Genomic DNA, 14,964 nt, shown 5'->3' on the forward strand with positions numbered 1-14,964 from the left:
ACATGGACCGGGATGTGGCTCCTGAGACCAAACTGAAATTTGCTTTGCCTGGGCCTCCACATGCATCCCCTGAGCTGCAAGGCTGTTCCAGGGTGTCATGAACTCTTATTCTTTTATTGGGTTTCAGTTTTCTGGGGTAGGAGAAAGACAAGGGAAAGCACTGGCTAGGGTGGCTCCTTTTGGTCATGCTCGCTCAAAGCTGTCTGGGTGGGGTGAGTATAGTACGCAGCTGAGATACGAGTTTGCCCGACACTCGGCAAGCCCTTCTTCCCATCAATTCCAGATTAAGCCTGAAATTACTTCAACCAAAAATCTTATAGAGGAACGCTATTGGCAGTGGTTAAGATTTTTTTTCCCCCTCAGATGAGCTTTTTAATAAAAGACTGTGTTTACAAAAAGATTTCTCATCCTCGTTAGAAACCAGGCGTTCAGCTGATTTTTCCTAGTGCTCTGCTAATCCAGATGTTAAGACATAAAGCAGAACTCGTAGCTGAGATATGCAATAGAGTTCCTTCTCCTCAGCGTGCCTCCAAAGGTGAGGCATAAGCTCCCATTTCTCTACATTGTGGTAGAAAGAGCATTTTGATAATCAGCTGTAGTCCAAGGAGTAGAAATTGCTCTGCCATCTATTGCTGTGACTTGCATTTATGCAGAAAGGTCTGGCAGAAACTTCACCATGAGTGGAGTTCAACTCTGTACTCAATTGTAGGTTGCCGTTTTCCTCCTGCAGACAGGTTTACTTGATAAAATAATTATAGTTCTGTGAAACCACATTTCCCTCTGATGTCTGCAGAAAGCCAGTCCTAGTCTGCTGGGAGTACTGGTGGGATGTAGACACATCCTGCACATATAATTTTCCTGCATGCCCATGGACTTTATGGTACAATCTTTAATGAGACAATCACATACTACGTTTCCCCCTGCCAGAGGGTGGGCAGCACTCCCAAAGCACAGCTACTTAATACTTTGTTTGCTGCTTGGTGTTCAGCATGTGGCTCAGAGGCCAGTTCACTGTGCACAATGGGAACCAGCCTCTGGAATCAGAATTAATTTCCTCCAGAGACCTTCACAGAAACAGCTTTCCCAAGATTTATCTTGAAATCTGACAGAAATGTTTTGGCTGGAATTTTCCAAAACTGCTTAGCCTGGGTACAAACCTGTTTCAGCCTGAATAGGTAAAATTTGGCAAAGGTACAAGTACTAGCAAAGAGGGTCTTTGCAAAGAGATGCATGAGTTGACCTTGTCCATAGGCAAGCCATTTGCATCGCCACTAAGAAACACAGGAGCATTTGAGTCAGCTGTAGCTGAGTGAGCCGAGAAGGCTGGACCAGCATGAGTTGGGACCTTCTTGTCTCTGCAGCTAGCACCTCATTGCCTGCTCTGGGCTGGGCAGGAAGGCGACTGTCTTATCTTCTGAGCATCGCTCTTGGATGCAGTGACATGTGGCTTTCTCTCTCTCATTCTCACTGTGGAGAGGGGTGTCCATGAGTAAGAATGTCCTGGTGTTGTTGAACCTGCTGATCCTTGTGGGAGGAAAGTGGCATGAAGATAAATGCCTGGTTTCACATTTCACCCAAATCTGGAGATTCTCTCTGCAAGGGCTGTAAGCAGCCCTCTGCCATCGGACTGTGAGGAGTGCAATGCGACATCACATCACAGTCACAGGCTCAGTGGAGCATGTTTGGAGGTAGACACATGAACGTCTGCAGTCCCGGTGCACTGATATCACAAAGCTGTGCATCAACTCTCTTCTCTGCAAACCCATGAAGATGGATGAGGAGGAACGCAGGAGAGGCATCGTTTGGTTCACATCTACTCAAGGCCCTTTGGCAGTTCTGTGAACGGGCACTCAGCTCATGGTGGGACAGCAGCTCCAGGCCTGGTCCAGCCAAGCAGGGTCCACATACCCCATTTGCGGCAGGGAACTGGAACGCTTCCCATTGAATGCAAAGACAAAGCCTGCTAGAGTGTACTGGGATAAGAAGATGCTAAGAAGAGCGCAATGTTTCCACTTCCATTAATTCAGTCCGAGAAGAATCTAATAACATGCTATTTGTGTCCGCTTGGTCATTTCTGAGACTTCTTCCTTCTATTTCAAGATACTTTAGCTGTGGATAAGCCTCTTCCAAAGGGGCTTCCAACCTTGCCCTCCCTAGCACAAGCATTGCATTGCCACTTATGAAATACAAAACCTTTATTGAATGCAGCAACGGACAGATGACTGCACCTCATGCACAGCAGCATTAATACAACCAGGCAAGACCTGAAAAACCATCCACATTGTTTGGAAGTCCTTGCTCAGTCGTGTCCTTGCCATCACTTCCTCCCAGCTCATTGTCCCAGAAGGAAGGTAGGCAAAGTTCACAAACCCTCTGCCCAAAAATGCTTCCCACCTGGCAGACACAAATTTCTCCTTCCCTTACTCAGTCCTATCGGGAGCACACAACCAGCTGGCCAGGAGGAATCCCCCAAATTCAGTCACAGCTCAGCCCAGCCCAGCCACCGTCTCCATTTACTCTTGCCCCTGATATCCAGGCGCCTGCCCATAGCCATGATCTCTGCCAAAGGAGTCTAAGAGGTGCAAGGCTTCCACCTGGGGCAAGTGTGCGTGTGGGGAAGAGTCTGGAGCTCTCAAACCCCACTGCCACCCCCAGCACCTCCATTCCTGCACCTCCATCTCTGCACTAACTGACCAGGCACCGATTCAACAGCCCCCAGTGTTCTGACCCCGTGATCTCTTCCAGGACGGAGGACACGGCGTGGCAGTGCCAGCCCCCTGCTCCAACCATCCAGACATTTCTACAAGTGCTGGAACTACTGGCCCCATGTTGCCCCATGCGTGCTTTGTGCCTCAGATGCTGCTGCAGTGGAGAGCCCTTGGAGGCGGGTTCTGCATGGAGCTCTATCTCAGGTTTCATCAGGCTAAGACTTTGACAGGAAACTGTAAAAATAGGACAGGAAAACTTAAAAAAGTTCTCCCTTTACTATTTCCTTTGAATATGTTTTTTCAGCACTTGGAATGTCTGGCCTTATAAACTGCCCCAGCCAGCTTTTTCTTTTCTGCAAAAGTCCAAACAGTTAAACATCAGGAATGCGGCTGTGTTTGTATGAGGTAAGGAAATGACTAGGTGGAGAAAGTATTCCATGAGAAAGGAGCCCTTTACGGAGACCCTCACTGCTGTTCTCCCTGCATCCACCATCCCCCTTCCCACCAAAGCTGTCACGTATCGACACAGCCCGAGAGGCTTAGCAGATATTTAGAGTTGCGTTGTGTGCCGAGACCTGCGATCAATGTCGTAAAATCTCCGCATTCACATTTAGTGCAACAGAAATAATCGCAGGATTTTGGGTTGGCTCCTTTCAGTCGGTTGTTTGGCTGGTGGCTTTTGGATGCTGTTCCCCTGTGTGCTGTCCCATACGTTCACGGTCTCTCTATGAGCTGGGCATGAATTGCTGCATTAAGCATTTAATTTGTAAGTTATCAGCTCTCCCGGCAGGTCCCAGAGGGCACAGCCAGCCTTCTCCGTGGGCTCTCTGGGGAACACTCCCATCACAAGCAGCCAGAGTTTGTGTGGGAATCTTTTTGGGTAGAAGTTTGCAGAGGGATCTGCCAGATTAGTGCCTTGCCTTGGTTGCATGGGCTCTCGCTCACTCCCAGAGCTGCCTGTTTGTCTTGCTCCAAAAGCCCAGAAGGTTACAGACAGAAAGAATTGCAAGGCTGTACTCCCGTGGCCTGGGGGACCAAGCCTCCTGCTGATGGAAATCATTCATTGAAAATAGAAAAATAGATATGGGGCTTGATAGCCGCTCTCCTTGCTCTCCTGTACGCAGTTGCTGGAGCTTTTAGAAAGCAGCGTGGAAGCCTGCCAAAGCCTGGGGCATGTGTTGGAGTGACTTCATCCCAGCGAGGTCTGTAGCTCCCTGGGGATTACTTACAGGCAACGTTTGTCCTTACTGTTTTAAGAAAAAGCCTTCAGCGAAAGCATTGTTTATTATGAGAAGGAATTTGATTTGTAGCAAAGAAAAAGCTCTTCTTCCTTGCTGCTCTATTTATTTATTTTGTAAAGAAGGAATTCACCCAGCCCATGGCCTGTCTCAGGAGGGGATTCCAGCCAAATGGTGCCAGAGAAAGGACAGGCTGAAAGACGGGGTGAGAGTGTGGAGGAGGAGACCTCTTCAGTCCCTTCACCTTCCTTTTAGCCTGGACTCTGCAGATCTGCTTACACGGCTGGAGTCAGGCATATTCGTGTTTCTAGGGCTGTTTTAAATAACAATGAAAGTAGTGCGATTGTTCCTGCTTTTGCATCTTTACCCAGGCATCTGAATTCCCATTGCAAGCATTAATTTACTCGGTGACACCCCGCTGGGTAGATGGATGTTATAGAAGTGGAGGAAGCTATCCTTTTTCTTGTGAAAATTTTCAAACAAAATGCTTCACTTCAGAAGTTCTTTGTCAAAAACTAGCACTTTTCCCAAAGGGACTGTAAGAACCAGTTAAAAGGGAGTAAAATGTTAATTTTAAATGTCTTTTTTCCCCCCCCCACAGCAAAGCAGTCATTTAAATTGGATAGGAAATAAAGCTGTAAATATTTCAGGTTCAGATACTGTTTCAATTCAGGTGTTACAAAACATTTGAAAAATGCCCTTGTTTATGAAGGTGTTCAGTTTGAGATGTCCTTCAAAGAAATCAGTCTGAGCTGCAGAAATTAACATTTCCATGCAAAACAATGGCATTGCGTTATGCTGTATATCCCAGGGAAACATTCCCTACAAAAGATTTCCATTGTTTTCATTTAGCACTGGGGAAACTGAGCAATAGAGAAGGTGCCTTCCAAGTGTTCTACATAAATGTTTGATAGCCTCAGTGTGGTAATTTTTAAATAGTCTGAAACTGATTATTCTTTTTTAACAAGACCAAGCTGCATTTCTGGCATAAATTATAGCCATGGTTGGCAAAGAGTAGCGTGTCGTTCTTTATTACCTCTTGTAGGAGGTGAGACAGGTTCTGGCAAGGTGAACTTGGGTTAAGGAGGGTAGGCAAAGCCAGGGCAGCATCCCTGGTCAGCACAGCACCCCAAATGCTGGAAATGGGGAAACTACGAGGGTTTTGTGTGCTGGCTCGGCTGAACCAGAAGTAATTGAACCCACTTACTGCACTTTAATGTCGCAGCCTTCCCAGCAGGACTCCATGCAGCACGTGGGTGAAGGCAGATGTCCACAGCAACCGTGAATCGTTCCTCCACTTACACGCTAGACGCAGTAATTAGGAAAGTTAAAAATGTCTACAGGGATATTTTCAGGAAGCTGTTTGCAAGTGGAATAGCGTGGCTCAGTGTAAGAGCATGTGTAATGGCATAGATCCCACCCATTAACTCCCCAAGGGTTTGCGGCTTGGAATTGTCAGGAATGACCATTCGTTAGCTATAGGGGTTCCTCATGATCTCCATGACAACCAGCCAAACATGGAAACTGGGAATGAGGTCTATTCCTGTTACGCTTCCTCTTCTGAGCACATCTGGGGTCTGCGTTGGCTGCAGGATTGGGTAGATAACTCTCACCATAGCCCCAGCCTGACTCTGCAGCATCTGCAAAAGTCCCTAGTCCAGGCTCGGTGGTGCTTCAAAGCCACACTGCCTCGGTGGGGTGGGGGTGGCGAGGGTTTGAAAACAAAGAGCATAGCAAGGAGTCAGATTTCTTGTGGTTAATGCAAACACATCGACGCTTCAACTCTGATTCCATGGTGCCTTTTGCAATTTGAGCGCTCGCTCTCCTTGCTAGCTGCTCAGGACAAGTAGGCATGAATAGTAACCTAATCTAACTCTGCGGCGATAAGAAATCTACAGACTGAACGTGCTGAGCACGGTCTACTTTGAAATTAATAGGGCAAGAAAGAAAAATGAGATCAGTGCATGGATGAGGCTGATGACAGATGCAGGGAGAGAAGCTGATGCCTGTTCTATGCTGTGTGTTTACTGTTTGCAAAACTGTATTTGGAGAGGTTAAGTCAGGCAGCGAGCTGGCATGTTGTTTTTTGCAGCTACAAGTGCTTGGTAAAGGCCCAGATATGCATAGCGTTGCTGTGTTAAAAGTCTCTTCTGTAGAGGTGAAAAGATTCTGACTGATTTCCAAAATAAAGCCTGATCCAGTATTTCTTGCAATCTCTTTAATGACAACTTTACCTGCAGATGGAAAGGTGGAACTCATCCATATCCTACCAGTGGACACTGTTACTGTAAGGCTGAGTGAGCTTGAAAGAGGAAACAGGAAGAAATCTCAGCTTTCAGCGAGGAAGCTACCTCGTCTCTGTTTTTCTAAGAAACGTACCAGCAAAGACCAAACTTCTGAAGGACAACTACCTGCAACAGGGTTCCTGGAAGATGGGATCCCGTACATAGACTGTAAAAGGGCTTTAGACATCTCCTAAGCGTGCATATTTCCTTAATAAAATTTGATTGGTGCCTCATTAAAAATTTAATAATTTGACCATTAAAATTAGCAACAGATGGGAGCTGGAATGCAGCCAGGTTTTCTGGACTCCAGACTGCAATTTCCTTGGCTTCATTCCCTCCAAAGAAGTCATCTACATAAGAAAATCTATTTTTGTCAATTATTTGTTTAAAAGGGGGTGTTCTCCTTACAGTTGTGCTTTCATTATCAATCTCAAGGAATTCTTGCTGCCGTGCATTCAGCCATGCCTCAGCGAGATGATGTGGGAGGTGCAAGTTTACCCCTTTCCTCTCTGTACAGCGCTGCCGTGCATCCATTTGGGGTTATACATTTATGTGATCTGACTTTCTAAGTCAGAGCCCTTCGTAGGTACACACCACAACGCCATCGGCCACGTGTTCTTCTCCACGCTCCTTTTGACTAGGAAAGGGGGAAAGCAAGCCCTCTTTATTAGATGTTTCTGCATTGTCCTAGGGTTAACAAGGCTTCAGAATAGCTCATAAAATGTATGATATTTCACTGTAAGCACATAGGCACTGCCACGTTCAAACAGAGCTGCAGCCCACCTGACCACAGTTATCGAACACAGAGGCTCCACCTGCAATGATGCTGCAGCACAATACTGAACCAAAACAAACTCTAAAATTTAACTACCCGGATGGCTTACGAGCTGGTACGAGGATGGATTGAGGGCCCTCGGCCGAGACGAGTTTGTGCTCAAAGCTCTGGCAGTGGCCATAAGCTAATATTGGGGGAACAGCGTAGGAGCAGGGCAATCCTATATGATGATTGTCCTCTGTAAGACATTCCTGGGCTCCAGGCACCTGTAGCTCACAGTCTTTAACAATTCACAACATCCTCTGTTAGAATTCCCCTTAACTCATGTGTTGCCTGAAGAACCACTTTCCTCAATTTATCTGGAACCAGCATCAGTTCTTGTCCTTTTACGATGCCTCCTGTTCTGGCTCTGCAAGCCTGTTCCTCCTTAGGCCACTCATGATTTTGTACCCTGCTATCAGGTCTTCCTCCAGGTGTTTCTTTTTCAGACTGAGGACTGCTAACCAGTGCAGCTGTTCCTGCTGTTCCATAAGCCCTTCCACACCTTTGATCAGCCTTGTTGCCCTTTTCTGATCCTTTCCCGATTCTGCTAGCTGCTTTCTGAGTTGGGAGCTAGAACTGCAGGCAGCCCTCAGGATAGAAGCAAACTGTGAGTTTAGTGATGATGCTCTCTCTTTTGTTCTTTAGTCCTCTCCTAATACTTCCGTACAGTCTGTAAGCCTTTTTGTCTGTTACTGAGTTGATTTCTCCATTGAAATAGGACTACAAAGCAATTTCTTTCATAGTTCTTTGGGTATGAATGTTGAGAAGATTTAAATTGTTCACTGGTGTGGTTATAAAGAGCTCTCCTTGGCCTTTTCCTCAAGGTTGAAAATTTGAGCAAGAGCCTCTCAGTTTTACAAAAGACAATGGGTGAGAAAACAACTCAAATTTTGTTGACTTCTTTCCTAGGAATAAACTAGAACAAATGAAAGCATTAAACTTGGCATGGCAGGAGACATTAATGAGGACCGTGTGCTTTGGTATCTTGTTAAAATTTTGGTGAAAAACAAAAAGATGATTATTTGGTAACTCACCATTGCAAACATAGTACATACTTTTGTTCTGATTTCCAAACAAAGGCATTTTCATGAGATCACGTCGCCTTCATACCAACGTAACTTCAAAATCATTGCCCTTTTTTTTCCCCCTCAAATCCCTCTTGCTGTTTACTTCTCAGTGACATCCACAGAGCAAACTTCTTTTGATACTTTGAGTTTTCAAGTATGACTGTGCTCTCAGCTGCTCAAGAAATACAAATCAGAGGGAGCATTAAGCTGGAAATAAGCAATTATTGTGCTAATTGATTCTTTCCCAGAGATAGAAGAGGATTTGTTGTGTGGTTTCCATGTAGCTTATGCTTACCCTGATGCTAGGTGGGATAATTATAACACAGAGGAACCTCACAGAGTTTTCACTCAGCACAAGGCACAGGAGTGGGGAAGGCCCATCAGCACAGGCATTGTCGGTCTAAAGCCTGCAGTAATTACCAGCATTTCCAGATGATCTTCTACAGCCCAGGATAAAGGCACTCTGGCGTGGTTTCATGCAAACGTAGCTTCTGCCAATGTGGCTGTCGTGCAAACATACCCTATGGGAGAAAGCTTTCTGTCTCAAACCGTCTGTTTAATGGCTTGCCTTGCTTTTTATTCTTTGCACATGTGTGTCAGGATTTAAAAAGAAGGGAGCTGATTGCAAACATCATGTGTGGAAAGACTTATATCTGAGATCTTGCAGGCCAAGAAATGGAGTATGGACAATGAGCTTTGCTTTGTTGAGTGTCTATATTATCCTAAGACATTTCTGGAAACAGAACTATTAGTCTTTAGATGTGGGTGCCAGTGCTGCCCATGGCTCATGATTTAGGTATAACCACTTTCCACACAAGTTTTTTGTTGCTTCACGTGTCAAATCCAAATATTTCACTGCAAAGACAGCTGTGGGCTAATCCGGGTACTGATGCAGGGATTTGGGTTCACAGTCAATTACTAATTACTGAGCACTCCAGCATCAAAATTCCATAAGCAACTTTGCAAATCTCAGCCAGACTAACTGAAATAATGGCTATTTGACCAACACCTAACTTCCTTAGACAGTTAATGTGGAATTTTCTGGTCTGACAATAACATGGTTAAAGGTCCTTTTTCCAGCCACAGATCAAACACTTGCATGCAATCATCTATTCCCAGTAGCAGGAAAAAAACCTCTTGTTTAAGAATTTTGTTTCCTGATGAATGCCTGCTGTGCTAATATCCCTAATCAAGGGTCACGAGAGCCCAGACAGTGGCAAAACCACATTCCTTAGTGCAAACAAGGCCTTCAAAATCTTTTTGGTTTTAAGGGATAGGAGGATCCTTGTTGGGAATGAGAAACAGGCTGGTTGTTTCTGCAGCATCTGGCTTTTAAAGATCTAGTTAAAATTGCCAGGGGACTTTTAAGAGTTAAACTGAAGAAATTAATCACAATGACATGTATTACTGCAGGAGGTTGCCTTTACAGAGACTGTCAGAGAGCGTAGAAATACCTTTGTGGGATTTACAGTAGACATCCCGGGGAAAGGTTTGGAAATTCTCTCGCAGAGTGTTTTGCGGGTGAGATCTAGGACTCCTCCTCTGCAAGCCAAGTAGAAGTAACCTGGCAGGAAGATCTCTCCATCATCCTGTATGTTTACATTACATGGCCTGTCAGGCCCTAAGGCTGTCCACGAGATGCTTGTACCACGTCATCTCCATATGCGCCTTTGCCCCTAACTAAAATGAAGTCTGATTGCTTTGCTGACCCCAGCAGTTCCACAGAACACGTGAACTCGCAGCCCTGAAATTGCCTCTTTGCCTGACTTCGTATTTTGAGTTCATTCTAGGGCCAGTACTTAAAGGGAGTGATTCAAGGCATAGAGTAAGTATAGCTCATGGGATGAGCCTGAGGGACACCAGGAAGAGCTGGCTTGGAGAACCTCTAGATGATCATATGAAAGATACAGCAGAAGGAAGGTCACCACCTCCACTACTGGTCTCCAGCTTGGTCTTAAATTTTTGTTCTTTTCATGATTGCAGATATTTTTTTTCCAGAATTTGTTGACTTTGCACCTGAATGGCTGTGCTGGTAGGAAGGGGAAAAGGCACTCTGTGTGTTAGACAGAAAACCTTGCGTTTGTGTCTTGATCTAACCTGTGGATGTTATTGTTCTCCCTCAGACTATCGTACTGGTCCCTGCTTTAGCCAAGTAAATAACCAGATGTGCCAGGGCCAACTCAGTGGGATCGTCTGCACTAAGACCATGTGTTGTGCCACCATTGGACGGGCCTGGGGTCACCCATGTGAGATGTGCCCTGCCCAACCTCACCCCTGCCGCCGAGGTTTCATTCCCAACATTCGTACTGGAGCCTGCCAAGGTAAACACCGTGAACATCTAAAGGATGTTCCCTTATCCATCCTGATGTGCACTGAAAGGGCAAGTGATGAATGACTGCCAGGAGCCCCAATACAGAGAACAGTTCTCTGTGTAAACTTTGCTAAATCTGTTCTTGTATGTCCCAGAGCATTACCATGGACCTTGGGTGTCTCATGGGATCACCTAAGATCATCTCAGCTCACTTAAGGATTCTGGCCGTGCTGTGGTTCTCAGGTGACATTCCTCCATCCCACAAGATGTAGTGTTCAGGCTAGTGTTTCTCCAGGTTTAAAACTAAGTTACAGCCTTCCATACCCTGTCATTCTGTGGTGCTGCTATTGCTGTTGGAGCTTCTGTCCCAGCACTGGAACACGATCAGCACTTGTATCAGGTGACTAGTGCTCTGTAAATTGTATTATTGGTTCAAAACAGAAGCCATAACTCCTTTGAGATCACACAAGCAATTAAAATGTATATACATCGCATGCTTAGAGGTTGCATTCAATGTCTAGGATGCCCAGCCAAAAACATAATGGTCCACTGAGTTCCCATCAGCAGATCCCATCAGCAGCCTTTCTGGAGCTGCTATTGCTTCTCCCCACTGATGGGTTGCAGGGGTCTCCGTGTAGAGTTGCATTAATTCCTTTCTGCATCTGCAACTAATTTCAGCCTTTAGCTGCCACAATCAAAAGCCAAAATTACAGTCCAAATCCCACGTTGGCCAGTGTCTGTGGGATAAAATTGGGAAGGCTGAAGAGTACTCTCTTGCTGTCTATTGTAATCTGCATTTTATGGCACCAATCCCTTCAGGAGAGCTTGGCCTATTTAATAGATTTGTCACTCACTGTTAGTGCAAGCAGAACAGGAGTATAAATAATATCTGCAGCACATGAGCATGCTGGTTCTAGCAGCAAGTACTGAGGCCTTCCTGAGGTGCTTTGGAAAGCACAGTGTCCCCTCACAGGTGAGGAGACCATGGCTGCAGGATGAGCCTTCCTGAGATGGGGCCGAAGAGCAAAAGCGTACAGTCCACAGGTTCCCCTCTCTGCCCTGCAGCGGATGTTGCTCTCTGAAAGCTGCAGGAGGACATGCCACCAAACCAACTCTCGTCCTCAACTCGGCTGCCAACCTGGAATGAGCCACGAGGTGGTAGACACATTGATGTTTGCCTTGGAAAACATTACTATACTTTTGTCTCCCTCTTGCTTGTGTAGATAAGCCAGCAATAGCTTTATCTCTAATGTAATCTGATGGGTAATTGCATTAGGAAATGTAAATCCACCTACTTGGAGCAAAGCTGCTCCAAGCTGAGATAGAACATTAACCTGTAGCGATGGTTGCACTTTCTAATTTCTTTGTTCTTTTTCCTGTAGATGTGGATGAATGTCAAGCCATTCCTGGCCTCTGTCAAGGAGGTAACTGCATCAACACAGTGGGTTCTTATGAGTGCAAATGCCCCGCGGGACACAAGCAGAGTGAGACCAGCCACAGATGTGAAGGTAAGATTGCAGGCTCCTGTACGGCTTCACCAGACTGCTGGGCACCGGGTTCCCAGGTACGCTCTGAGAGCACGAGGGCATTTAAAAACTTGAGAATGTCTGCTCACAGGGCATCTCCAAGGCTGGCAAAGTAGAGATGGGAAAGAGCTCCCATGCCAGCCTTGATCCTAGCTTCCAGGTAGGAGGGAGTACTGCAGGCATCGAGGCATGATAGAAAATGTAGTGCAATATGAATCTCTGATCTGTTTATCTGCTTCCTACAGTCCAAGGCAAGGAAATGAGGAATAGAGCTTGCATGATCTTCTCTTAAACTAGAAAGAGTTTTCTATTTCACGCGGGTGTTTTCTGAAAGATATTTTAATGGCAACACAGACTCATTGAACAGAAGGGACCTCTGGAGGGCTTTAGTTCAGCCTCCTGCTTAGGTCAGGGCTTTAGTTCAGCCTCCTGCTTAGATCAGGGCTGGCTTCAAAGCTAGATCACGTTGCTCATGTTGCTCAGTTTGATCGAGTTTTGAAAACTGAAAGCCTTTTCTTTTGGGGCTTTTGTCCCAGGGTTGCACCACTGTCATGGTGAGGAATATTTTCCTTATATCCACTTGATATTTATCTTTTTGCAGCTTGCAACTTTTTGCCTCTAGTTCAATAGAGTAACTGGAAGGAAGGCAAAGCGGGTAGAGTCTGACTAGCTGGGATGGTGATGGAATAAGACAACCAGAAATAACATTATGGCTCTCGGTGCACTGCAGAAGATCTGATTCCATGAGATGAGGATATGGAGCAAGTAAATGCAGTGTTGCTTCACTGACTTGGTGATGTTATTCCAAACTGACGTGTTGGCCAGAACCCGAACCTTGTTCTTGAGTAGAAAGCAGGCATGAATGAAAATTTGGTATTAGAGACATGAAATGCCAGTCAGCAGCATGCCAGTGAGCATCTCTCCTTTGAGCCAGTGGCCTGATACTGTTCCAGGCCCACAGGGGAAGCATACCTCCCTGCCAGTCCAGGGGTGTCTGCAGACAGCCTGCCTGCTGTGCCTGGTTTTCCTTGTCTTTCTGGTTACTTTGTAGGATGGACCTTGCTCACCTTTAACTGAGTTGTAAATGAGAGGGACGTCTTCAGCCTCAGCATCTCTCTTGGAAATGATGCAGTGCTTCAAACCATCCAGTAAATGATGTGGGCACAATGATGTGGTTTGTGCTTACAGTTAGGGATACTCTAAAGCGTTACTGCCTTAGCAGTAGCTACAGAGCTACTGTAGCTTGAAGCCGAGCAGTGGGGAACACAGTCTGCCCCTTCTCAGCAGCAGCCCTAGCCTGGCACTGTGGGCAGCCTGGGGAGTACGGTCAACTTTCAAACTCTCTGGAGAAGTTCCCAACCTGATGGAAGGGAACTTTGCAGAAACTCCTCTTTGCCTCTTCTTCAGCACAGAACTTGGAGGAGTTTAAGTATTAACTACCTTCTAAAAACACTTCAGTGGAGGACCCAGATGCTTTGCCCAGATGTGCAGGTGCAACTCTGATCTGAACATGTGGGCAAGCTGATCTGCAGAGTCGGCAGTCAGATCCCCATGTCTGGAGGCAGGACTGCAGGAAACAGAAAGGACCGGTCTCAGCAGGGTCTGGTAACATGGTGCAGAGACCTCTGCCATTTTCAAGGGAAATACTTTCCAGGTGGTTAGCGGAGTTGCTTAGAAATGGCCAAATACCTGATCCTCAGACCAGAGGACTAGTTTCATTTGGGGCGTAAAAATTTAACAATGTTAAGACCAGTTGTGGTAGCTAAGGCAGAACTCTGCCAGGTTCTAGAAGCTCCTGGAACTGCTCTTTGCTCTTGGACTCAGGACAAGTTGGTCCACTGTATTCCTTAGTTAAATTCAGGACTCACCTAGACAGTGAGAGGCAATGTCTTGGTCCGTGCCCTAAGGCACACGCTTCTGTCCTAAAGTGTGCAGCACAGGCAAGGACTAGGTGCAATCAGTATAGTAACATTCACAGTGCCACCACCCTGAGCCCTCTCCATGAGAGCCTGGCTCCAGTTCCTTAAGGTCCGTTCTCAGCTCCTTTATCACTGCTTGGCATGTCTCTGAGAGGTGTGCAGACCTCTACAGGGAGGACACGCTCTCCCCAAGCATTTTGCAGCAGTTCTCGTGGGCCAGATGCATACCTTGCCAGGCAGGCTTCACCTCTCAGAAGTAGGGGAATAAATGTTTGTTGTATTTTTCCAAACATCTGGCAAATGAAAAGGAAAACAGCATTAAACTTTTCCTGCCCTGGTTGTTAAAGCTTTTTCCCACATACCCTAATGAAACCCTGCTGGCCTGTGTTTGCATTTTAGGGATGAAACGTGTTGGTTGTGCTGGTGTGACTGCGTCCCACCTAGCTGGGCTTCAGGAACTCCACCTCCCTTTCATTCCTCTCCAAGGCTCTGTTGTAACCCAGACAAGGGATGATGAATGCACTAGAATCCAGATGTTTAACCTGGAATTTGTTTCCAGGTGGCAAAGTTATTTACAGTGGCAGAACTGTAGGCAGCTAACTATTACACAGAGAGCGCACTTAAAGCAGCCACCATAAAAGCATGGTAACTTAAGCAGTCACCATATAAGCATTAAAGCACCTTCAAGGCACTGTGGGTTTGACAGCATATGTTGTCCCATGAGGTTTCTCCCAACAGTCAGTTCTCAGGGAAAGGAGCATCACTGCTTCCAGGTGACTGTTCCCATACCCCCACCCTCCTGCAATCCAGACCTTTTCCTTGCTAGTATAACTCTAGTAGTCTCTGTGTCAGTGCATGCCGTGTGACCTGGGTTCAGCCCTTCAGAAAAACTTTTCCAAAGTGAGACACCAGCTACAGAGGTTAATCCTTCGGTGGGGGATGGACGTTCTTTTATGTTGAGAAGACATCTGTGTCTGTGGATCTTCCTTGGCAGGATGCCACGAGACTGTCTAAAATTTTAACAGAAGGGTTTCTTGCCGTGCTCTGGCATCCAAGGGCTTGGAACTGATAGAATCCAAGAGCCCTTTTATGT

At 46.1% G+C, this 14,964-nt stretch overlaps 1 protein-coding gene across 2 annotated transcripts in view; it reads left to right on the top strand.

Moving 5' to 3' along the window:
- Positions 1–14,964, top strand: part of FBN3 (fibrillin 3) — a 117,410-nt gene that overhangs the window by 38,861 nt on the left and 63,585 nt on the right. For both annotated transcript variants that reach the window (XM_072845814.1, XM_072845815.1), the window contains exons 7-8: positions 10,239–10,436; positions 11,809–11,934. In XM_072845814.1, coding sequence (XP_072701915.1) covers positions 10,239–10,436; positions 11,809–11,934 — 324 coding nt within the window. The remainder of the gene's footprint in view (positions 1–10,238; positions 10,437–11,808; positions 11,935–14,964) is intronic.

This window comes from Ciconia boyciana, chromosome 24 (assembly GCF_034638445.1).
Source record: "Ciconia boyciana chromosome 24, ASM3463844v1, whole genome shotgun sequence".
Taxonomy (NCBI): Eukaryota; Metazoa; Chordata; class Aves; order Ciconiiformes; family Ciconiidae; genus Ciconia; species Ciconia boyciana.